Raw genomic sequence first — 26,877 nt, 5'->3', positions numbered from 1 at the left:
GCATCGCTTCTGTCATTTGGGCAGCCTAGAGGACAGGGCACTGACATGCTTTTAAGCTTTTTGCTTAACACATTTTGCCCAGAGCAGGTGTCCCTCCTGCACAACCCACCCCCCTCCCCCCACCCCCCTTGTCCTGGCCCTGCTCACATGAATCCCATAATACTGTACTAATAAAGAGCAGTAAAATGTAAAGAGTACACAAGGTTAAAACAAAAAAAACCCAAAAAAATAACTTTTGTTACCTACAACCAAATGCTAATAGCACATGGTTAATGACTGGCGGTGACCAGGTCACTGCAAGTGGCAGCAAGGACAATCTGAGATAACACTGTGTGTCTTTTGCCGTAGGTTCGAGGCTGGGAAGGTGCTACCTCACAGTGAGGAAACAGGGTGAGAAGAGTGCGCACACAGTTGGAGCAAGTGATGCAGCACAAAAACACAGAATGTGTTATTCCCTTTCTGTAACTGACAGAATATGGAGCTCCTAATATTAACCATGCAGTAAACATGGAAAGTATTAGAGATTTGCCCACTGTAAAGTATCATTGATCTATACCAATAAAACACTCTGCGGCTGTTGGAAGCAAAATAAGCAGAGTTGATAATGGGTTAAATACCATGAGGTTTTCACATTTTGTATAGGCACACTCACAAGGAGTCTCCAGGGACAGGCCATCTCAGTGTCATGGCTCTGAACATGAGAACCAATCTGTGACTAACTAACATAGAATGCAGTCCAGAAAGTGCCACAGGTGGAGCCCAGTGCCTTAACCGATTCTCTACACGTGCCATTTTTATTTTTTGCATATGTCAAAATACACATTTTAGGACAAAAGGTTGGTTAGGTATGGATTAATACACGTTGCTTTCATGTTCATTCTCTATTCTACCTGCCATGCCAATTCTGGTTCAGTAGGTGGGACAGGGGAGCCTCATGGCAGTACAAACAAGTGGCAATCACCAATATCTAAAACTAGCCTCTGCAGTAAGGTGCACATGGAAGGACAACACACATCACAATCAAAAATTTTCTGGTACACTTACCAGCCAGCCTGCAAAAAACAAAACATTGTCCCTGTCTAGCAATTCACATTAAAAACAAAGGGTTTTGTTTGCACACATTTGCAAATATATGTGTAAGCCGCAACTCCCTATGTCAAGGCACCTCTGTATACCACGGGCCTATCTCTATAGTTTTGAGTCTCCAAATTAGAGCATATATACGGTGTGGGCGGAAAGTATTCAGACCCACTTAAATTTTTCACTCTTTGTTATATTGCAGCCATTTTCTAAAATCGTTTAAGTTCATTTTTTTCCTCATTAATGTACACACAGCACCCCATATTGACAGAAAAACACAGAATTGATGGAATTTTTGCAGATTTATTAAAAAAGAACAACTAAAATATCACATGGTTCTAAGTATTCAGACCCTTTGCTGTGACACTCATATATTTAACTCAGATGCTGTCCATTTCTTCTGATCATTGAGATGGTTCTACACCTTCATTTGAGACCAGCTGTGTTTGATTATACTGATTGGACTTGATTAGGAAAGCCACACACCTGTCTATATAAGACCTTACAGCTCACAGTGCATGTCAGAGCAAATGAGAATCATGAGGTCAAAGGAACTGCCTGAAGAACTCAGAGACAGAATTGTGGCAAGGCACAGATCTGGCCAAGGTTACAAAAACATTTCTGCTGCACTTAAGGTTCCTAAGAGCACAGTGGCCTCCATAATACTTAAATGGAAGACGTTTGGGATGACCAGAACCCTTTCTAGAGCGGGCCATCCGGCCAAACTGAGCTATCGGGGGAGAAGAGCCTTGGTGAGAGAGGTAAAGAACCCAAAGATCACTGTGGCTGAGCTCCAGAGATGCAGTCAGGAGATGGGAGAAAGTTGTAGAGAGTCAACCATCACTGCAGCCCTCCACCAGTCGGGGCTTTATGGCAGAGTGGCCCGACGGAAGCCTCTCCTCAGTGCAAGACACATGAAAGCTTGCATGAAGTTTTCTAAAAAACACCTGAAGGATTTCAAGATGGTGAGAAATAAGATTCTCTGGTCTGATAAGACCAAGATAGAACTTTTTGGCCTTAATTCTTAGCAGTATGTGTGGAGAAAACCAGGCACTGCTCATCCCCTGTCCAATACAGTCCCAACAGTGAAGCATGGTGGTGGCAGCATCATGCTGTGGGGGTGTTTTTCAGCTGCAGGGACAGGACAACTGGTTGCAATCGAGGGAAAGATGAATGCAGCCAAGTACAGGGATATCCTGGACAAAAACCTTCTCCAGAGTGCTCAGGACCTCAGACTGGGCTGAAGGTTTACCTTCCAAGAAGACAATGACCCTAAGCACATAGCTAAAATAACAAAGTAGTGGCTTCACAACAACTCCGTTGTTGTGACTGTTCTTGAATGGCCCAGCCAGAGCCCTGACTTAAACCCAATTGAGCATCTCTGGAGAGACCTAAAAATGGCTGTCCACCAACGTTTACCATCCAACCTGACAGAACTGGAGAGGATCTGCAAGGAGGAATGGAAGAGGATCCCCAAATCCAGGTGTGAAAAACTTGTTGCAATTTTCCCCAAAACACTCATGGCTGTATTAGATCAAAAGGGAGCTTCTACTAAATACCGAGCAAAGGGTCTGAATACTTAGGAGTGTATGATATTTCAGTTTTTCCTTTTTAATAAATCTGCAAAAATGTCAACAATTCTGTGTTTTTCTGTCAATATGCGGTGCTGTGTGTACATTAATGAGGAAAAAAAATGAACTTAAATGATTTTAGCAAATGGCTGCAATATAACAAAGAGTGAAAAAATTAAGGGGGTCTGAATACTTTCCGTCCCCACTGTAGTAGTGGATAGGACAGGTTTGCCTGGAAGGAGCCCACCCCTCCTTAAAAGCAGAGGGGTGGGGTGCCCAGCAAGATCACAATGGCACCTGAAGGCATCCAGTGCATCCCAGCATCAAATTCATCCACATGGCCATCATACATGGCAGACAGGCAGGGGACAGTATCATTGCCCGCTCTACAAATATAAATATAGACCTGAGGTGTTTGAAATTCCTGTCTATCAGCTGCTGTTTATAATTGGCGCTGGTAGACAAGTGGTTAAGGTCATCTTTGGTTAGCTAGGTCCAGCTGATCTGGATAGCTCCTGTATGGAGACTAGCTCAGACTTCGTAATAAACCTCTTGATTGAGGAGAAAAACATCTGTGTAAAATGAAGTACAAGCACGTTAATAGAATCAATAAAAAAAAAAAAGTTTTTTCTTTGGAACTTTCCTCGCCTCTGCATCTAACCTTCTAGGACACTAGCAAGACAGGCAGGGGGGGTTAGGGGCTTTTTTCACCTTGGTGTCCACCTCCTGAAAGCAGCTGCGTGTATCCCACACATCTATGGATTACTATATCCGTGTCCCACAATGACCAATAAGGAAGAAGGTTATTTTAACCACTTGCTTACTGGGCACCTAAACCCCCCCTCCTGCCCAGACCAATTTTCAGCTTTTAGCGCTGTCACTGATTGACAATTGCGCGGTCATATGACACTGTACCCAAATGCAATATTTATCATTTTTTTCCCACAAATAGAGCTTTCTTTTGGTGGTATTTGATCACCTCTGGGTTTTTTATTTTTTGTTAAAAAAATGTAAAAAGACAGACTTTAAAAAAAAAAAAAAATACAAAACTGTTTTAGATTTTGTTAATAAATTTTGCAAACAGGTAATTTTTCTCCTTCATTGATGTATGCTGATGAGGCTACACTGATGGGCACTGATAAGGCGGCAATGATGGGCACTAATAGGCGGCACTGGTGGGCACTGAGGAGTTGGCACTGGTGGGCACTGAGAGGTGGCACTGAAGGGCATTGATAGGTGGCAGTGATGGCACTGATCGGCACTGGTAGGTGACACAGGCAGCACTGCTAGGTGGCACTGATGAGGCACTGATTGGCACCGCTGGTGGGCACTGATAGGTGGCACTCGTGGGCATTGATAGGTGGCACTGATTGCTGGCATTGATTCGTGGCAATGTGGGCACTGATTAGTGGCAATGTGGGCACTGATTCATGGCACTGGCAGGCGGTACCGGTGGGCACATATGAGGACCGATCGATGTCCCTTCAACAGAAGCCGTGATCGGCTTTTTTTTTCTCCTCACGCTGTCAGCGTGAGAAGGAAAAAAAAAAAGGTTAACCGATCTTCTGTTTACATTGACCCCTTACTCCGATCTGTGATCATCCGAGTCTCATTAACTACGGCGATCATAGCGCGCGCTGCGTGTGCCCTTCAGGGGGGTGTGGCGAGCGTGCAAAGGGGAGGACATCTACTGACGGCCTCCCGGTAAAGCAGATCTGCGGATTTAGCACGGATCATTAATAGAAACATAAGTAGATATTGCTGTGTTGACAAGGAGCAAGACAATCCATAGCACTGCAGTAAAAGAGGACAAGCACATTAATAAAGAAGCAGCAGGCAGCGAATGTCTTGAGATATAATTTCTTTATTGAATTAGAAATACCTCCTAGAGAGTTACATATTAAAAAGAAAATTAGACTGCTTAAATACATTGATATTGTCACTAACATGTTAAAACTATCTCTCTAACTGCCACATAAAAGAAATCTTTTGTTCAGATGTTTAGTGCATTTTTAGAAATGGTCATGGTTTTAAATCGAATGTGTTTTGCTACAAATGACCTGCACGTGACTTCATTAAAGACATTGTACACTGTCAAATATTTTAATTGTTTCAACAAGGTATTAGTGTAGTTCTATTTCCTGTGTTGTTTGTTTGCTTTACCTTGTAGTGATGGGCTCACATGTTGTGGCTGCTGGTTGTAGTGTTATGGCTGACTGATCTCCTTATGTCCATGTGTTAATTCACCTAGCTTGTCTCTAGGCACAGGCAACTTCCTGTTCCAGTCACACGTTATCCAGTGCATACCTTGCCGTATCCTTTGTGTCGCATCAAACGTGGAAGTGGTAACGTAATGAAACACATCTCTTCCAGCATGTCTTAGTGCTGTTAATTGCTCTGCCTGCTTGTGTCTGTGTCACATCTAGTTAGCTTTCACATGAAGAACACTAGACTGAGAGACCCAGGGATTGTGGGAAAAGAGTAGTTTCTTCGCAGGAAGTATCAGTTCTCACCAGGCCCGGACTGGGACAAAAAATAGGCCCGGGCATTTTAGACTGAGCAGCCCATGGCATATTTACCGGGAGGGGGGGGTCTGGAAAGCACTGGGGAGGTCAGAGAGCACTGAGGGGGCAGGGACCAGGGGAGGCGAGGAGCATAGGGGGGTGAAGAACACAGGGGGGTGAAGAACACAGGGGGGTGGACAGCACAGGGAGGCTGGAGAGCATGGGAGGGCTGGAAAGCACTGGGGAATGCCGGAGAGTACAGGGGCGGCCGATGAGCACTGGGAGGGGCTGGAGAGCACTGGTGGGGCTGATGAGCACAGGGAGGGGCTGGAGAGCACGGGGGGAGTTGAAGATCATGGGGGGGGTGGAGAGCAGTGGGGGAGCCTGAGAGCATGGGGAGGGCACCTGAGAGCATTGTGAGAGCCTGAGAGCACTAGGGGTCAGTAGAAAGAAGCTGGATAGGAGGAGCAGCTGCATACAAAGTAAAAGAATCCATCTCTTTATTTTTCAACTACAGCTCAGCTGCCTTGGTCCCACAAGGACATGCGGCCCGCTGCGGGCGCATGCCTCCTAGTGGTCTTAAAGCATCCGACGTACCATGACGGCGATTTGCCCAGGAGAGTCAACCTGCCGCAGTATAACTGCGGCGGCTGGTCTTTAAGTGGTTAAAAAAACAAAAGGTTTTTTTTTTTCCACTGCAGCTCACAGCAAACTAGGCTATTAAGTCCCTCAGTGCTAGAGGGTCAGCAGAAGGAAGAGAACCTGTTATCACTGCCCAGAAGATTTCCCCTGGATCCAATTTCCTGACAGACGTAGGACATTCTTCATTACAAGTCAGGGATGTGACTGCAGCTATTGGAGCAAAATACTTCACATTTTAAGGTTTTTCTAAAGCCTAAATTTTTTTTTTTTTTTTTACCTTAATGCATTCCTTGCATTAGAGTGGATGTAAACCCAATTCATGAAATTTGAGCTGGGTACATATCTCTGTAGTGTTTTCTTATCTCTCTCCAAAGCACTGAGTCCCGTGGCTTTCTCCTGCTCCATAGCTCTGTTATGAGCCTGATAACTTCTGACACGTTCTCAGACACAGGAGATAAAAGCAGCCTGAAATTTGTGTTGTGGGAGGTTGCTATAAATAGATTAGCAGAAAGCTTGCCTTCTAACAGCAGAGGAGAAGGGGTGTGTCTTTCCTCCAATCAGCTGTCTTAGCTGTATGCCAATAATCCACTCCCAGTGATGCACAGGAAGAGAAAATCTGTAACAGGATGTGCGCTTTCTAAACTGTATATAAAGCTGAAGGCAGCCGATATACATGTAAAACTTTTGTAGAGAGATTTGTTTCATCGCTGTGTATCATCTGAGGCTGTTCACTTCACTGGGTATATGTGAGGGTTTACATCCACTTTAACCGCTTCAGCCCCAGAAGATTTTACTAACCTTCCTGACCAGAGCACTTTTTGCAATTCAGCACTGCGTCGCTTTAACTGACAATTGCGCGGTCGTGCGACGTTGCGCCCAAACAAAATTGATGTCCTTTTTGTCACCTCAAATAAAGCTTTCCTTTGGTGGTATTTGATCACCTCGGCGTTTTTTATTTTTTGCGCTATAAACAAAAAAAGAGCGACAATTTTGAAAAAAAACGCAATATTTTTTACTTTTTGCTATAATAAATATCCCCCAAAAATATATAAAAAACTTTTTTTTTTCCTCAGTTTAGGCCAATACGTATTCTTCTACATATTTTTGGTAAAAAAAAAAAAATCGCAATAAGCGTATATTGATTTGTTTGCGTCTACAAAATAGGGGATAGTTTTATGGCATTTTTATTATTTTTTTTTTACTACGGTACCCTTATTCATTTACATAAGGTGGGGGGCCGGGATCTGGGGTCCCCCTTGTTAAATGGGGCTTCCAGTTTCCGATAAGAGGCCCTTGTCCTCATCAACATGGGGACAAGGTGATTTGGGATGTGTGTGGGGGGGGGGGGGTTGTATTAAAAAAAAAAGAGCAGCTCATTGTTAGGGTTTACATACACTTTAAGCTTGGCTAACGTGGCCCTTGGTCTTGGGTACTTCTAATAACTTAAATATGAATTGCCCTAACTGGTATGAAGCAGTTCTGATGTAATAACATCTTCCTCCAGGTAGCAAAGTACTGGAAATGACATTGAAATTGCTCTCTACTTTACCCATGGAAGCATGTGATCTCTAGTTTCTTATTTTCAATCATTAACACAAGAGTTCAATCATTAACACAAGAGTTTAAAATATTTTGTATTTGAATGTACATAGCTCCAACATGTTCTGTTGCAAAACTGCCAGAAGGGCTTCCTATAGCATAAGTATCTGAAAGGAAAAAAATTTGTATCCCCTTAATTTGACTCTCTGTTTGGAACATGTCTAGCGCATGTTCCAAAAGGAAAGAATCTGACTAGGTGATCATTAGAGATACTTTTGGTGTTTGAGCGTTTCTATTACTAGACAGAATTAAATCAAACTGCCAGTAACTTTGTTGTGCTCTAATTAATCCCAATTAACATTATAATGAAACTTCACCCAAAAGGGGAAGTTCCACTTTTTTGCCTCCCCCGCCCTGTCACATTTGGCGCTTAATTTTTTTTTTTTTTGGGGGGGGGACAATTGCCCACTCCCTCTTCTGTCTGGATCACCGCAGCAATCTGAGCGGAAGTTACACCCATCCCCCCTTCCGTCCTCGCCTGCAGCCTTCGTCCCAGAAGACTGTGTGACCATTCACAAAGCGCAGCACGGCTTGGTTTTCCTTAGTTAAGATGCTGGCACCTTGACCCAAAGCCCATTGATGAATCAGCTCAGGTGAGGACAGTGCTGGATCCCTGGACAGGCAAGTGTCCTAGCTAATGACTTGATTTTTTGGGGGGAGACTAAAGTGTCTCCAACTATTAACTACTTTTAATCCATATGCTGCTACAATTAGAAAATAGACAGGAAGGCATAGTATTGTGGTAACCTTTATTTTTTTCTATCTGGTGACAATTTCTGGACATCTGTGGAGGGGTTCAGCTGATGTTGAGAAGAATCCACAGTCTCAAAAAAGAAAGCCATCTCTGTTTTGGTAGTAGACCAACAACGCCTCCAATAGCAAATTCTAGCATTTGTTTTTACTAAAATTGATCACATAACAAAAAGGGGTGGAGCTTCTACAAAAGGGCATCATTATTAGGGTGTTCTTAGAGCAGCATAAGGTCTGAATACTACCCTGTTAAGTAAAGTTATCTACAAAATTTCAAATACAATAAAGTAAAATCATAAAAACTAAAATACTTTTTTGTCTCACTAATCAAAAATACAGCTTTTTTTCCAAAATGCTTTGTTTATTGGTAGAAAATACACTGCAATTTTCAGTCAGTTTAAATTAATATTACAATGTTTTTTTATATTCAAAGTACATGTTATAAAATGGAATAATGCTACATTACAGACAATTTAAACAAGACAAGAATATAACAAAGTCAAACTTGGTTTTAATGAAATCTCTGAATTTATCAGAACAGCTTTACTACTATACAGATCATTATGTTTACATAGATAACATTTGATTGAGTTTATCAGAAGTTTATTCAAAACCAATTGATCAGCTTTGGTCAAGTTTAGTTATCTCCTGGCTCCATTTAATAAAAAACGAGGACTCAAAACGAACACTCTCCACTCTGAGATCCCAGGTCCATACTCCCCACCTTCCACCAGACATGATGAAAAAAAGTCTGGCTCAACAGTTACATGTTTTACTTTATTATATATGAACTCCAACTTAAGCACATTGCTGTGCATGTTGTTCGAGGAAGGTCCTAATAGGGCACAGGACTGTGAAATTTGGGTTCCTTGAATACTATTAGAAGCCAGAAGGTGACTAAACCCACAATCATCCACCAAATTCACCAGTTTGCAATGGAAAGTCAAATTAAAGGGCCACAAAACAAATGACAAGCTGGCTAATCTAACTTCTTACAAATATTGTGCAAAAAGTTACATATACTACTATATACCCCCAAAAAGTTACATATACTACTGCTGGTGCTAGTTGCCAACAGATCGTGCTTTCTTTTTACCTCTGCAGTCCTTGCTGTGTAAAACACAGCTTATGAACAGTGTATGTAACACTGTACAGAAACTTTATTCAAAAATAATTGTTACATGGTATTTACCCTCATAAACCAAATAAAAAGCAGCACTGCTCACTGATAAGAACACATCCAGCCTGTCCATATTTCACAGGACTGCACACCAATATAGTGAATCAGAAAAAAAATGGCTTTAAACAAAACAATTGGCTTTAGCTGGCTCTCCACCCAGGCCCTCTAATGTGTTTCACCTGTGTAGGGCTTAAAGTGTTTGTTGACCCCCCCCCCCCAAAAAAAAAAGGATACTGCTCCTTTAAAGCATGTCATATGACAGTGCTCGTCCTGCGTCATTTGGCCCCCTGTAACACCTAAAAAAACCTGGCTGATCCTGCCAGTTTCTCCCCTCCCCTCTGTAAACTGACCAAGGTGTATGATGGATGCCGAGCCCAGACATCGTGGTCAGTTTACGTGCCTCCATCATCAGCAGCCTGCTATCTGTCTCTTCTCTGCTCTTGTGTCCTCCTCTCCCCTCCCCTCTCTGCTCGTGACAGTGCCACCCCCCCTCCCCCCGCTGCTCTCATAACACTAACCTGTATAGACCATCAACACTGCCTCCCATTGCAGTGTCCCCCCTCTGTGTGATTTATAAATATAAAGGCTGCAAATACCCAATTCACTGCGGAGATTGCACTTACATGACCAGACAGCCCTCTCCTCGCCTCCTCCCCTCCAGACTGACGTCATCAGAGGAATCTTAGCCCCGCCCATTGCATCTCCAAGAGGAGGAAAGGAGAAAGCTGGCTGGTCATGTGATCGCAATCTTGGCTGTGAAATGAGGTATTTGCAGCATTTATTTCTATAAATCAAACACAGAGGGGACACTGCAATAGGAGGCAGTGCTGATGGTGTACACAGGTTAGTGTGGCTTAACAACCACATTAATTGTAGAGTGTAGCCCACAAGGACACGTCATTCATTCACAGAGTTCTGTGAATGGATGAACTACAAGTACCGACATCCTTTGCAGCTGTTGGCTTGTGGATCTCAATTAACTACCACAGCGGTCCTGTCAGTGTAAAACTGCCTGCCTGTAAAATGTACAGGCAGACAGTTCACACTGACAGTCTTGCAGGAGATTTGCATGGCATCAGCGATCTGCTGATCACTATTGCAATGCTTTCCAGGCTCCTAAAAAAAAGGAAATGCACATTTTGAAAATTGTGCATTCATTATTTTTTTTTAAAGGTGAACTTATTTATCCACATCTAAAACATATTAGAGAGGCTTTCCTGAGGAGTGAAGAGCCAGCTGAAGCAATTTTGTGATTCACTATATTGGTGTGTGTGGTTCTGGGAAACATTTGTGGCTATATGGCACTACCATTGGTTCCTCCACACATGCCAGGGTGCTGGGTGTAATCCTTGACTCTGACCTCTCCTTCAGCCCCCACATCCAATCACTGGCTAAATCCTGACGCCTTAACGTTCGCAACATCTCCAGAATTTGACCCTTCCTGACTAATGACACCACAAATCAACTTATTCACTCCTTGATTATTTCCTGCCTTGACTACTGCAACACTTTCCTTAATGGCCTACCCTTATGCAGGCTATCCCCCTTCAGTCTATTATGAATGCTGCTGCTAGACTAATACACCTCACTAACCGATCCGTGACTGCTGCTTCTCTCTGCCAGTCCCTTCACTGGCTTCCCCTACCCCACCGTATAAAATTCAAAATTCTAACCACAACATACAAGGCCATCCACAACATCGCCCCCAGCTACATCACCAAGCTCATCTGCAGATATCACCCAAATCGTCCCCTCTGCTCCTCCCAGGACCTCCTGCTCTCTAGCTCCCTTGTTACCTCCTCTCATGCTCGCCTTCAGGACTTCTCCAGAGCCTCTCCCATTCTCTGGAACTCCCTGCCCCGGTATGTCTAATCAGCCCCTAACCTCTCCACCTTTAGGAGATGCCTGAAAACTAATTTATTCAGGGAAGCCTATCCCACACCCACCTAACAACTGTCCCGAGCCACCCCCATCAAATCATTCCCCGCAGCTATTACCTTTTGTACCACCAACCCCTCCCTTTAGAATGTAAGCTCTACGAGCAGGGCCCTCCTTTTCATTCTGTGTTTAACTGTACTGTAATTGTGCTGTCTCCCCTCTACATTATAAAGCGCTGCATAAACTGTTGGCGCTATATAAATATATATATATATATATATATATATATATATATAGATAGATAGATAGATAGATATAGTGTGTAATAGTAGGGAAGGGTTAAAAATACAGTCTTTTTTTCTTCTCCATTAGGGTCTCACTATGGAGATTTCCCTGCAATTTCTGTCCTGTAGATTTAACAGGAAGTGAGAGAATATATTTCCAATGTCAGGCAAATTCCTTCTTAAATAATTGTCACTGGAGCAAGTGTCCCCATTGTAAGATTCCCCCTCTATTCCAGTTCTGGTGGCAACCTTTTTTTTACTTTGATTCCTAGTGACACTGGTGATCAGGACAACTAGAGAGGATCAATCTCCAAAATGGGAACACAGCAATGGAAATCCATCCCAACTCTATCCAAATCCCCCCTTCCTGTTTTGGTGACACACCTTTTCACCAAACAGGATATAAGGGAAACTCTCCAAAGGCAACAAAGTAAAAAGTAAAAAAGTAAAACTGTTTGAGCTAGGGGAATGCTAGATCACGTGCCATTGTTTTTATAAAATAAATAGAGAACCTCTATATACAGAATCCTATACCCACACTTGATCCAGAGGAAACCTCCCCTATAAAGCATGATACAATTTACTCTGGGGAAAAATAACTTCCTTCCCCTTCGCCATAAGACAAATGGATATTTCCTGGATCAACAATTTCTAGTGTTTTCCAGGTACACATTTTCAAGTTTATACTCTAATCAGCTCTAAATAACTTCTTTCCATTCACTATTATTTTTGCTGTCTTTTTACTGTTTCAATTTTTTTTTTACCATGTTCATTTAGGCTTCTGTTTTCATTTTGTTTGTTAATTTATTTAAAGTGTCATTAAACCCACACCATTGAAAACTATAAATAAATGCTGTATTACATGCTGTTCATACTCACTCAGTAACTATAGGATTTGTTTTCTGTATTTTGCAAAACCTTATTAATCCTGTTGTTCTCTATCTCCACCTTCTGTTCATGTCCCCAACTCAGCTAGGGATTTTTCAGAGCAGGGTTGGCAGCTCTGCACATGCTCAGTTTTTAGTGAATTTCTATGCTGAGTATTCTCTCCTTACCAAATATGATAAGCCCATGTGACTAGAGTCACAGCGGTAAATGACAGCCCACTCCCTCCCTCCTTCTCCAGTCTCATTAACCAGCTAAACACAATGGGGGCAGGATATTACATCTTGATTGATGATTTTAAAAAGGGTAATTGATAATTATTTTTACTCTATATTCCAAATGCTGTGCTTTTTTTTTGGATCATGTGACCAGCAGCAAAGGACTAGAAGCTCTTCCTGCCACCATTTGCCTCTGTAGGCTGAGAAAGATCTGGGTTATGCGACAGCTATATATCAATTAGTAAAGTAGGTACTTAGATTTTATTTTTAATAAAACAATTACAGTGCCATCATCCACATGCATAAAGAAAAGGGATAATGTAAATTAAACAGTGTGTGTTTAGTATCAGTTTAATGTCACATAAAAGAAAAATGCAAAATTGAAAAAAAAAATGAAATACAATAACCTTGCAAAGTTAGAAGGGCCTATATAAGATGACAGCGTGAGCAGTTAGCATAGACCTCCTACCTGAAAATTTGTCCTTCCATCATCCTAGAAATTTCAGACATAGCCATACAAATAGCAACTGATAGTCACCATTTTCATACCCTTGCATTCCACCATTTGACAATGCCTGCTGAAATGCCTGGGTATTACACCACTGGATATGCCGGGATGTACTTATTCTCGACCACCCAGAAATGGATACAAAGGGGTAGAGGGGGTTGCTCCAGGCACAGGCAAATTCAAAAGGTAAGAGGTACCAGCGGTCAGATAAGCTGGTCCACCTGTCAGTTTAGTATAGTTAGTTGTCCCAAAGGTTTTCTCTAAATTTTGTGTAGGTATGGAACTGTTACTAGTGCCTCTTTTTCATTTCTTTTCAAGTTTGGTGGCCCTTTAAAGTTGTATTTTCCTAAAATTTGCCTTAGTGCTGTCACTGGTGACTGCAGTGATGAACATTTAGGCAATTAATATAACTTCAAATTTTTGGAGCAAAATAGCAAAGATCCAAGATCTGCTTTCTGTAATTGGGTTGTACATGAATAAACAAATGTTTTACAGCAATATTTGTATTGTTGGTTCAGTTCATCATGACCCTTGGACACATTGTACGACTACGCAAAGCAAATAACATTTTACAAACACTAAATGCGAGACCACTCAGGGCTTGAAATAAAAATTCACTACAACACATCAAATCAATTAACTTTTAACATTAGTCAAATATTTCAATCTCAATCAACTCTGCTTTTCCAATAGTTTCCTACTGGAAGAATGTAAGCTCTAATGAGCACAAAAACCTACCAGGAAATCAAAAGTAGTACACTGTATATCAAGGCAGAGAATCGGTGCAAGTTGCACTGAAAATTCATAAAAAAGTATCAAAGCTGTAAGTTCAAGACAATTATATAGCCATTAAAATTTCTGAGAACTAATAACATGGTTTACTGCAGTAGTGGCTGGTACTAAAAAAATTTTTTTTTGGGGGGGGGGGGGGGGGGGCGGCAAACAAACCCCCCCGGACTGTACTCACCCCTCCTGACCAACCTGGTCTTCTTTAGATGCACATCCTGTCCTGATTGGCCGGGACAAGCTAGAAACCGATTGCGAATATTGATTCACTAGTTATCACAAGTGGGAGGGTTTGGGGCACAGTGCCCAACCTTTTTCAAGCCAATTAGAGCCTCAGGCTCAAATCATGTGCTTTAAAAAAAAAAAAAAGACCTAATAGAAAGGCATTAGTGCAGCGCCCCTAGGGGGGAGGTGCCCCTAAACCCCTTATGGACCGGCCACCACTAGTTTACTGTATAGGTGATGCATGTATTTTACTAATAACAAAACAATTTATGGCTCGGTTGATTTATTTATTTGACTCTTTCATGAAAACGATACCAGACTGGTCAAAGCAGTTGAAACAGTTAAGATTTTGATGGACGGATGATTAAAAATATGACATTAGAATACACACTTGCACAAATATTTTAAAGTATACTTTTCAGATCCTCAGAAACTCTTAAGTGGCTATAGCGATACATTGCAGGCACCTTCAGATTTGTTCTGAAGCTCCACAGGAGCTTCAAGCACTACGACCCTCTGATATATAAATTTGATAACACTCTCCAGCAGCATCAAGGGCTGGCCCACCCCTCCAATGCTTTACTATTAGTCAATCACCATGATGAGTGGCATTACTGACCAAAAGGAAGGATATGAAATAATGGAAAAGATTGAGGGCTCCCAGGGAACTCAAGAACACATTTAAAGGAGGTTGTGCCTGCAATTCTTCACTGTAGCCACTTGTCCTGACAGATTTACCTTAAGTACCATTGCAAATGAAATCACATCAGTGCGAAAAAGCCTTTTACTTGCCATGCAAAACCTTGGACGATGTAGAATTACAAGCTTTTAAATGCAGTCAGGATAAATGAATAAAAAAAAAAAAAAATTTACAGAACCTGGGTTTAAACAACCAGGCCAATAAATCCAGAGAAACAGGGTGGAAGATTGGTCCTTGGGATAATAACTCTGGCCAATATGGCAGAGAGCATAAAGTGGTGGCTAATCGCCAAACAAGGTCAGGGTGCCACACTCCCCAAGGCCAATCTAGAGCTAGGATGATGGCTGAAATGCCCTCGCTGTTAATTCTTCAAAGTAGACGAGGTAGTAGCTTCAACTGAAGAAAGGCATAGATGAGGGCATACCAAGACCATGGTGTCCCCAGGGCATCTGCTGCACCCACCATTGGGTCCTTTGTCCTGATAAAAAGCCTGTCAAGCATCTTGTTGAACCAAGATACTAGTAAATTCACATGACTCAGACAAACCCTGATGAAGGGACTAGTCCCCTGCATCTAGGTGTTGTCTGCTGAGAACATCTGCCTGCCAGTGCTGGAACGAATGTTCCATTGTAAAGTTCTAGACCGAATGTATCTGCTTTGAGGGTGGACACCAGCAATCCAAGCATGTGCATACTGGCTTGGAAAATTAAGTTGCTGAAACTTTTTCTTTCTCTCCGCAAATCCTTATTACTCCCACAACCTCCTCCACCTTTGTCTTCTTAACACCTAGTTCCAGACCATACCTACCATCCCACACCTTCCACTCAATAGCCCATGTATGCTAAAGCAAAGCTAGGCATCTTAAAAGCAAAATTTGGGCTTATTGGCAATCTCAGGCCTCAGCTGTGGACAGTCACAGATTTAAGACCCATATATACTTTGTGGTATAAAGTGACGCAATCTAATTTTCACAATCAGCCTGGAGGTCTAGAGGAAGTGTTTAAGTGTATAAAAGAACCAAGACTCTATTTGCCTAATAATATTGTACCATATTTTCTGAAATAATTTACCCTGCTGTAATGTCCTTTCAGTTATTTTACTGCACCTTTAAATATTCCTGTAAAAAATAAAAACTTGGTAAAAAAAATTCTAATAATGTGGCATGTATGCAGACATGAAGCACAGTGACCTTGCCACCACAGTCCATAAGAGATTAAACGTCTAATCCTCCAGTATCTACCAAATGTCAGTATTTGATGGACTGACCCTTTCAATTCCCTATAGTGGCTAATTAATCCAAATTTATGTTTTTAAAGTTCTCTTATTTACTTTAAGGTTTAAAAATGTAGGTTTAATCTATTCATTTAGATCAGTAGTCTTCAAACTGCGGTCCGTGGGCTGGACCACAGTTGCATTTATCCAGCCCTTGGGATACTATTCCTTCCATCGACACCGGGATATTGATTTAGATGATTAAAAAATGCATCATTTTATTGCCACTATGATTAAATAATGTCAGATTAAAATGCATAGGGTAATATAAGAATGTCACAATGTTCACTCTCCTGCACTGTGCAGTAGGTCCGAACGTGTTATCCGTTTTACTCCTGTTAGGCGTATAAGTATGAGTGGACTATGCACAACTCGCTGCCCTCTAAAGACCGGGTAAGTCCAAAGTCACTAGAAATATAAGTGAAAACAGAAGGCATGTATCTGCAGTGCCCTCTGGAGGCAAACTGTCAAGGAATAAATAAAGACACATGGCAAGTTCAAACTTGAAGGAAAGGTCCATCCTGACCACATTGTTCTAAAAATATAAAATATGGTAAAACCACTATAGTACACCCCTGCCAATCAGGGGTGTATTATGTGAATGATACACCCCTGATTTATAATTTCAGAAGCTGCACATGAGCACACACTTGGACATTTCAACATGACAAGGATTTAAAACAATGTCAAGTCAATCCTTCAGTGGTTGCAGCAGCCATTACAACTTCCTGACCTCACCATTATTGAGCCACTTTCAGGAGATTTCAAGGATTCGGCTCATATTAGGCAACCAAGGAATTTATAAGACCTTAAGGTTTTGGTCAAAAAGAATGGACAGCCTCACTACATGAGAGAATAAAGGTCCTAGTTCACAATTATCACAAAAGACTGTTTATAAATATATTTGCCGAGTTATGAGGAATTCCTTCACCTTTCTCTTCATGTTAAGTTAAATAGGTTGATAATAAAACAGAATGCACACTGACAAAACACAAGGAAGAAAAAGGGAAGAAAAGGAGAAAAAAAACCCCATCAAAATAGCATTGTCATTGAGTACCTGAAGTATTATTCAAGCAATAACCAGATTACATTTGTCTACATACTTGACTGCACAATAAAAACAAACAAAAAACAAACGATGCACCTAAGGCACAGAAATGGTGCAGCCATGAAGATGTTATCCCGTACCAATAAGGACAAAAGGAGATACATAAAAAAAATGCCACTCTTATTAAGGCAACAAATAAAACTAAAATAAATATTTCACAACATTGCTAGCAAAACGCCCAATGTGTAGAATACAATTCATAAACTTGTAGTTTATTATCAACTTCTTCAGAAAAAAAAAAAAAAAAAAAACTTAATGAAAGTCTGCTACACCCAACAAACTGATTCTTGGGTTTTGGGAGGGCACAGTAGGTCTGAATTACTTATGGTCTTAGGTCTCATTGCTGCAGCTGTCTGCCCATATCCTTCAAACACTGTGGACTCTCAGTGTCTCTGCTTCAATATCTATGGTGCAGTAGGAGTTCCTGGGAACTCATAAGCAGCTAGCATGGCAAGTCTCAGAACAATATTAAAAGTCAAAAGGTTAACTTGCCTTTCCCCAGCATTTAACCAAAAATGAAATATCAATTCTGAGGTGGTGATCCTTCAACCTTTAAGGTGAACATGGTTTGAATTGTACATTAGACTGTAGTGAACCACTTTAAATTTGACATCCTTCCAGAGAAAAACCTGCTCTAGAGATGAGTACAACCAGTGCATGAATATTTCTGACAGGCTCCTTCATTTATATTTTTTGGAAGATTTGTATACCTGCTTGTAAAATTTGTATACCATTTTCTTAAATAAATTGTCTATTCCTATAGACTGTTTTTCTTGAATTTTAACTTCTTTTCTTAATGTAGAATTCCAAGTTTCAATAAATTTTAAAACATTTCTTTAGGCCCAAATGACCAATTTTCATTACCAAATGATGCAACTGCTGTGTGTGTTTAAAGTAGAACTATAGGGAAAACTTTTTTTTTTCATTTTGGATAGAGTAAGGGAGGGTTATAACCCATTTCAGATTTTTTTTCACTGTGTGTCCCATTAGAGAGATTTCCCTTTACTTTTTGTCCCATAGCCAAACAGGTGTGAGATTAGAACCCTGCAAAATAAGGGAATTCCTTTGTGACCCCCAGGTCACCAGAACTAGTGTCCCCATTGGAAGATTTCCCCCCTATTACTTTTCTGGAGACAACCCAAAATTTGGGATTTTCTTTTACTTTCAATGATAATGTTAAACAGGACAAATAGAGAGCGTGAAACACCTTAATGGGGGCATAGACAGCAATAAAAGCTTACAGGTGTTCTAATGCCTCTATGCCAAAACTACAAAAAAAGGTTTGCCTTTAAATGATACTTTATTGCACTGTAGTAGAATTAGCTACATACAGTAAACGTAGCTGTGTTTTCCAGCAGCAGGACGGGGGGGTCCTCCATCTGCTGCCAGAATGAAAGTGAATCAGTGCTTCTCCGCCATTCAGGAGAAGCTTTATATTTGTATGGATGAATACAAGACCTTGGATTGGCAGAGGTGGAGAGGTGGGAAGAGGATGCTACTACAGTATATTACAGCACACCCAACGGTCGCATCATTCTGTAATGAAAACAGTTTATTTGAACCAACTTTGCCAAAAACAAACTATTTAAAGTGCATCAAAACCTGAAATTCTACTTTAATGATCTGGTACAATAAAAGGTTAGACTGTGAATTTCAATACATCATACAACATGCCAACCAGGAACTGCTGTAAAAAAACCATTAGCAGTGCCAAATGACACAGGAGTTTAAATTATAACTAAAGCCCAACTCCAGGCATTAAAAACAACCTTTTCATCCAGTTATGTCTTTTAAAAAAACGTTACATTTTTTTTAATATATATAGCTGGTATAAGTACTTCAAACTTGTCTGTATATTGGTTTTGATAATCTCCTGCACATAGAAATTCTGAGCCAGCAGTGCCAGTTGATCATGCTCTCAGTTCAACTTTGTTAACACTGTAAACTTATTTATAGGAGGCGGGAACAGAGATGACCTCATCAGTGTGCTGTGGCTGCTCTTTATTTGTCCAATCAGTAGAATGGGGACAGTCAGGTGACATTGTCTCATTTTCTACTCACTGGCTCAACAATATGGCATGAGTTTGAGGATCAGAAAGAGGTTTGAACAGTCACAAACATTTTAACCGCCACATACATTTCTGGCATGTGTATTTCAATTGTGTATTTAGTGATTTGGTTGGTGATCAGTTTACGTTTGACTTTAAAACAACAGCGAAGACTTTTGACAACAACATTAATAGACAATTATTAAGGTAGCAAGTCTATGCTGTTGAGCTACATCAAAAAATGATGATAAAAGTGACCCCAGAACATTTCATTAAACATGTGGTATAATTAGAAGTCAACTTGTAGAGGTTACAAAGATGCCCTATGAAGATTACTGTGGCTGTTCTTCTACACATCCAAGTAATGAGGTCCTTGTCAATTTTAGTAAAAGATGTCCACATACTGGAGATTTCTCACAGAGAAGTTTTAAGCATAATCCTGTCCAATCTGCCATATGCCTTCCTGATTTAGGCAACATATGCCAAGCACAGTACTGAGGAGAAGGCATATTGGGTATTGTGTCTTATACATGCTCAGCTGCAATCATTTGGCTGAGTCTTTTTATGAGTACATTCCTCACTGAATAAATCCTAATCAAACTGTCAAAAGTATACGAGTAGTTTAGGGGCCCATTCTTCAGTTCTGCAGTTTATGAGCTTATAGGAAATGGAAGATCCAGTTTGGCCAGCAAAATTTACTAGTAACTGCATAACGAGTGGCGCCATCCTTAAGGCAGACCATACACTGCATGCAAGATCTTCTTTTAAAACATGCCCCCCTCCTAAAATGCTGTGTAAAAGTTTAGAAAATATTCAATATTTAAACTAATCTGTCTTCCAGCTCCCGTAGTGCAGGGGATGAAATCATTGTCCTGCTGCTGAGATCCTGGGAATGGAGAGTACTCCAAGTCTTTCAAGAAAACACTGCATCAGAGTGCTGGGAGAGTGTTACTATTAAGATTTGGGCTACTCTACAATCCCCAAATCTTATCTGGAGGAGAATTACATCACCCTTGCCTAGGTGGTACACAGGGCTGGACCAAGGGGTAGGCAGAAGAAGCGACTGCCTTGAGCATTTCAGCAGGAGAGAGGATGCAAAAAAGGTAAGGCCTATGCTGCTGAAGTAGTTCACAGCTCATGAGCCACACTGTCTTTTTCACTTTGTCTTGGCATTGGCACCACAGGCGGAAGCTAGAGGAAAGATGAGTATATTATCTATAATTTTTGCTCCTACAAGTGTTTTTTTGGTGCACAGACCTTGCATTTTAGGTATGCTTTAACAATTTTGATCTAATAGTATGAGCCTTGTATTACACAAAAGGTGTTGTAAACTTGGTTTAACTAGCCAACGAACATCCTACTGTGTGCAGCCAGTTTTTTTGCACATTCGTTCTAGTTTGGATCTAGTAAACACCACAGATTAATGAATAGGTTCATAAGATACAGAACATAATGTAGGCACAAATATGCTTAATACATTCATTCTATAAAATTGTATAATACTACATTGCAGCTCATATAATTTAACATTAAACCATAACCCGTGACCTGCTTTATAAGGCTGATGTTTTTTCATTAATTACTTAAAGTGGATGTAAACCCAATTTTTTTTTTTTATGTCATAATTTAGAGTATAAGATTTCCTATCAGTCTTGCCACAAAGAGTTAATCTAGCTCTGAGCAATCCTCTTTTATTGTTCAGTGAGATAAAACTTGACAAACAGAGAAAAACTTTGTCAAATACTCCCCCTTGCTGTGAGTGACAGGCGATTTACATCTCGTGCACTAGCCTAAGACATGCATTATTTTTTAATTCCCTCCCCCACTCCTTTCTTCAGCAGCTCTGCAAGGATTGGCTGTTCCACACCTCAGCATGATTTGGCATGCTGAAGTCATGTGGTTACTTCCCTGTCTTTTCACTGGATGTTAGAGATCATAGCAGAAGTTCAGTGTAAGAAATACACAGGAGAAAATGTATATTGAAGGGGAGTGTAGAGGTGGGCGGGGAGTCTACTGACATCACGACTCCACCCACCGAGCTCCAGACAACAGACCCACCCACAGAATATGCAGTTTTTCGGGTCTCATAACAGACAGAGGGGAGACATTTGACAGCTAAAGATACATGCAGGAGGCATGTAAATCCTTATAGATAACCCCTATGGCAGTAGTTTAGAAAGGATGACATTGGGTTTACATCCATTTTAAGTGACATTGTGTTTGTGTAAAGGAAAAAACTGCATGGCAGTTGAAATGGTAAATTGGCAGCTCTGATACACCTCAAGCTGTCAACATAAACCTGTTTAACCCAGTGCAAAAACACAAAATTAACATGTACATGTCACATTAATAAAGCATGAAGGATGTTTCCTGTACACAGACGGATATAAATCTGAATTGATAGACTTCTTGCTGTTCATTCTGGTCTAGAACAGCCTTTGATGGCAAGCATCATAATAACTAGTGCTGTTAAGAGCAGAGAACATTTCTTTTTTCACAAAGTTGACAAACTTCCCAAGAGGACACAATGGCTGACCTAAGCGTCTGTCACGGGTACGGCAAAATGATGTTTGATATGTGACATCCTCTCCATTATACAGAATCCTGACAAAGTGTTCTTTTGCTTTCTCCAAGTTCTGCCACAGCTCAAAGACCAAGCGAGCTGCAAATCGCGGGAACCTGGCTTCTGTGAGCCCGATGGCACTGAGGACTGGGGAAAGAGTCACATCGTGGGCAGAGTATAAGGCAAACACTTCATCCTTTTTGCCTTCAGCTATACGCTGCATTCGGTTTACAGTCTGGTTTAAAAGTGGGTGGGTAGCAAGTAGTGCATACTTGTAATAAAGCTGCTTTTCATGTCTCTCCTTTTCATCCTCTATTTGATGAGATTTAATGACCTTAAAGTGCTCAATGTCAATGCAACCATTTTTGGTGCAGGGGAAACTTACATTGTGGCAGAAATGGCACAGTAATGAGTCAATGGGGTTTGAGGCTCTTAATTGGCGAGTGGGGACCCCTACTACCTTGGCCATACTAATGTAAGTTTTCTCTAGCTGGCTGTTCTTTACTCTAAAGCTGTATTGGCGGCGCTGCTCATCCTCTAGATAGTGGTTCCTCATAGGGCACTCGCAGTGACCGGAGCAGAAGATACTGCTCCACTGGTGTTTAATGTTTATCTTCTTCCAGTCAAAGCCAGGCAGGAGGCTGTAGAGTAGGGCCAGCCCGCTCTGAAGAGTTCGGCTCTTTCCAGTGGATTCAAGATAAAGGTGCTTTGTGGTCCAGTCATTTGGTATCAGCTTATGCTTCTTTACATAGTTCTCTTTTAGAATCTGTCCATTCTGTAGATGCTGAACAACACCTGCATGATGCACACAAGATAGTTTGCAGAAGTTAGAGGTTTCTTACTGAAAAACAGGGGACTTTACACATGTGGAGAAAAACATGGTGCATGGTCTGCTTATTTTGTAGCTCCCCCGCCCCTTCCAATAATAAATACTAAGTGGGAAAAAAGCATTGAAAGAAAAGCATACTCACCTTACAATTATAAAAATAAGTGTTTCACCAGACCTGCAGAAACACTGCTCAGCACCAGGCACCCAAACAGACCCAGAGCGTAGATTTTAAAATGTTTAAAATTCTAGTAAACATTCAAAAATGCATAAACGTAAATACGCATCAATATGCGACCCTAAATTATTAACAACCAAATGCATAAGATTAGACTCCACTTAATCTATTCAAGCAGAGAGATAATCACTAGAATAAGCAGCTGTCTCAAACCAAAAAAGTATCAATAACGAATATGTGTAAAAAATAATCTTAATAAGACTAAATAATCACACTAAACAGCGCTCATGTTGAGCAATTGAAAGATGTGGCCAACAACACATACAAGGACATTCATATAACAAAAGAGGTCCCTAGAAAGTCCCTTAAAAGAGAGTCCCTTATATAGGGTAGTGCTGTAGAAGTTCAGGGTGTAGTTTAAATAATAAGCAGGTGATCACGAAAAACAGTCCACTACATGCACCTTCCACCGATCACTCCGAAATCCACCCGGTGACAGACACTCTCCCCCTAGGGGGTTAAACTCACCAGAAATGGGGAGTAATAAAGCCTTCAGAATCAGCACTCTTTAACAGCAATTTGTTCCCATCATCGCTATACATAGGGCTCATAATGAATCAAAGAAAACAGAAAAACAAAGTGCACATAGCGTAATCCTGTTTATTGACTCAGAATCCCTTACACAAAGACAGACAGAGAACCCCCCTTCAATAAAATACGTACATCAAATAAAATCAAATAAGCAATCAATCGAACAGGCAGGTAATGTAAGTATGTCAACTTCACCATAGGATGTCAGCGCCGCTACACAGGAAAAGGTGAATACTTCCTGGTTGTACGGAGGACTCTGGTGGAGCGCACACGTCACTTCCTACGTCGCGTTAGCCACGCCCTGACGCGTTTCATCATATCCTTTGACTTCAACAGAGGGCGTGGCTACACGACGAGACAGCCAGCTTATATATAATATAAGCTGGCTGTCTCGTATAAGCTGGCTGTCTCGTCGTGTAGCCACGCCCTCTGTTGAAGTCAAAGGATATGACAAAACGCGTCAGGGCGTGGCTAACGCGACGTAGGAAGAGAGGTGTGCGCTCCACCAGAGTCCTCCGTACAACCAGGAAGTATTCACCTTTTCCTGTGTAGCGGCGCTGACATCCTATGGTGAAGTTGACATACTTACATTACCTGCCTGTTCGATTGATTGCTTATTTGATTTTATTTGATGTACGTATTTTATTGAAGGGGGGTTCTCTGTCTGTCTTTGTGTAAGGGATTCTGAGTCAATAAACAGGATTACGCTATGTGCACTTTGTTTTTCTGTTTTCTTTGATTCATTATGAGCCCTATGTATAGCGATGATGGGAACAAATTGCTGTTAAAGAGTGCTGATTCTGAAGGCTTTATTACTCCCCATTTCTGGTGAGTTTAACCCCCTAGGGGGAGAGTGTCTGTCACCGGGTGGATTTCGGAGTGATCGGTGGAAGGGGCATGTAGTGGACTGTTTTTCATGATCACCTGCTTATTATTTAAACTGCACCCTGAACTTCTACAGCACTACCCTATATAAGGGACTCTCTTTTAAGGGACTTTCTAGGGACCTCTTTTGTTATATGAATGTCCTTGTATGTGTTGTTGGCCACATCTTTCAATTGCTCAACATGAGCGCTGTTTAGTGTGATTATTTAGTCTTATTAAGATTATTTTTTACACATATTCGTTATTGATACTCACCTTACACCCTTGCCTTCTTGTGAGCTTGTTTAATGGAGGATGAAGTCACTGGGCCTTCTCCTGCTATCCTGGGAAATCTGGAAAGCCCAAATCTTGCAAGAAGTAACATTTACTTTTTTCTTCCAACACTTTATTACGATTTTCTTTTTAATTTCAATTAGCAGATATTTTGGGGCAATGGGGATGTGCTACAAAAGAAGCGTACCTTGCATCTTCATGCAAAACCTGCTTTAAATATTAAGAAGGATCATGCAATGAACCCTTAATAAATATTAAATAATATACCTATTACTATGACAGGATGGCATCTTGCGAGGACAGATATATATATATATGTAGCACAAGCATTTTTGCTAATTAATGCTATGTTATTCTGTGCAGTGTTATAAGTTAGTATTTGGCGCCATCTAGTGACCACAATGTGAATTGGACTTCAGTGTTTATTATCTCAGAGACATTAAGAGAATGGTACAGGAAGTGAATGCTTATTTACTTTTGACAAGAATTTGACCTACCCAAGAGGCCGAGTGTTCTTACCCAGCAACACTCATGCACTGAACTGCATGCTGGGTAGGTTATAAAAGGCCCCTGCGCTGCCATCTTAGGTCTCTTGGGATTGCGTGGCCTGCCTGTGAGGATCTGTGTGGAGGTCTCCAGAGGAGTGCGGCCTACACCCGTTGCGGAGCGAACCGATCAGCGAACCTGCTGCCTATCAGTGAGCTGGACGGACAGTCAGGTGGAACTCGTAAGGATCCAGTGAAGCCTGTCAGAGCCATCTGAGGGTCCCAGAACATCTTGCAGAGCGGGCCAGCGTAGCAGTAATGGCTGGCCGGAAACAGGACCGTGTGCACCAGAGCAGAACTGTTCTACATTGCAGACCTGGTTGGGTGAGAGGGCTGCTGCCCAAAGTTTCATTGACGCACTTTCACACACTTGCATCTATAACACAGTGCAGCTGGGACCTGTAGTCCCATTAGAGGAGATTTAAAGGGATAAAGACTGAGTTTAATATAGGCCTCAAGCCTGCACTTCACTTGACACTGTGTTATACCAAATCACTTGCACCGGAGCCAGTTGCAGTGTTGCCGCACCACAACAATAGTTCAACGTTCAGTTTGCTTTGAACTGGGTTTTGTTAACTACTGGATTACAAATAAACCTACACATAGCTAGCAGAAGACAGAAGAGAAGAAGGACTGCCTCTGTTAACGCAAGGCCTTGCATTCTATTGTTCTTCAGAGTTATTGTAATATCAAGGAGTGGGAGCTCCCTAGGAATTGTGCTATGCTTTATTAAAATAGTACTGGTCTCTTTTGCATAAACAGAGCGTACTAAGAGTGGGACAGTGCCCATAGTGAAGTCAGTTCACTTTGCCATTGGTCCCATTGTATAGATGCATTTTTAAGAGGTTCATTTAAACTGTTATTTGTATAGTACTGTTGTGAACTGAATCTGTTGGCTGTCACACTACGTTGGTCTGACAGTACAACTACTGTAATTACTACTTTAAAGCAGATACAGTAAAATCTTATTCCTGTTTAAGTACTATTGTGTGGAGTGTTGTTTTCCTTTGAATTGCAGACCAGGTGGAGAGCTGGAGGTTAAAGGTAAAGACAAAAGGTATATTATATTATATTATATTATATTATATATTGTTGAATTGTCTTTAAGTTCTTTTTGCACACTAACATGACACCACAGCTGTGTTAAGGAGACTGATTCAAATTACGGGACATAAAAGCCGAGTACAGGCCCAATCAATTTATTCAGCAGCTCCTTCGGGGGTCAGTGCTACATATGATTTAACAATGATGATTTGTATTAAAACTGTAGGCTGTCTTTCTGATACTGGTTTCATTATTTCTAAGTAATTCAAGTATACTAATTGAGGATGGAAGTTTAATATTTTTGGACTTTAGTGGATGCATGCCAAATGTGGACAGGGACTTAAAGTGGACCATTACCCCCAACTTTCCATAATTTTAATTCTCTCCCCTTCCTTTCACAGAATTGCACATTTATTTGTAATACTTATCTTGGTTACGTTCCTCTTCTGGATTTCTCGCCTAGGTGAGAATGACATCCTCAGCTGCCCGATGCTTCCTGAGATACTCATGTTACACATCCCAGGAGGATTTGGGACAATCTAAAGCGCATTAGACATATCATGAAGGGGGCCAGCTGACATTTCCTAGTTCTTGCAGATTACCCTTGATTATAGGGCACATATACATTATCAAGGAGCTGGCTGCAAGAACCAGTAGGAGAAAGCTGGTTCCTGATGATGTTGAAAAGAAATATGGTGGTGCAAGGCTTGGCAGGCCAGAGTGGAGTGGCAGAT

General features: G+C 41.2%; 1 protein-coding gene across 8 annotated transcripts in view; it reads right to left on the bottom strand.

The window, feature by feature from the left end:
- Positions 1-14,027: 14,027 nt before the first annotated feature.
- The window catches only part of PXYLP1 (2-phosphoxylose phosphatase 1), a 164,509-nt gene continuing 151,659 nt past the window's right edge, over positions 14,028-26,877 (bottom strand). For all 8 annotated transcript variants that reach the window (XM_073625936.1, XM_073625937.1, XM_073625938.1 and 5 more), the window contains one exon: positions 14,028-22,596. In XM_073625936.1, coding sequence (XP_073482037.1) covers positions 21,665-22,596 — 932 coding nt within the window. In that variant the 3' untranslated portion in view covers positions 14,028-21,664. The remainder of the gene's footprint in view (positions 22,597-26,877) is intronic.

This window comes from Aquarana catesbeiana, linkage group LG04 (genome assembly GCF_042186555.1).
Source record: "Aquarana catesbeiana isolate 2022-GZ linkage group LG04, ASM4218655v1, whole genome shotgun sequence".
NCBI lineage: Eukaryota > Metazoa > Chordata > Amphibia > Anura > Ranidae > Aquarana > Aquarana catesbeiana.
The sequence above is the reverse complement of the archived record's forward strand: the minus strand, read 5'-3'. Positions and strand labels throughout refer to the sequence as shown.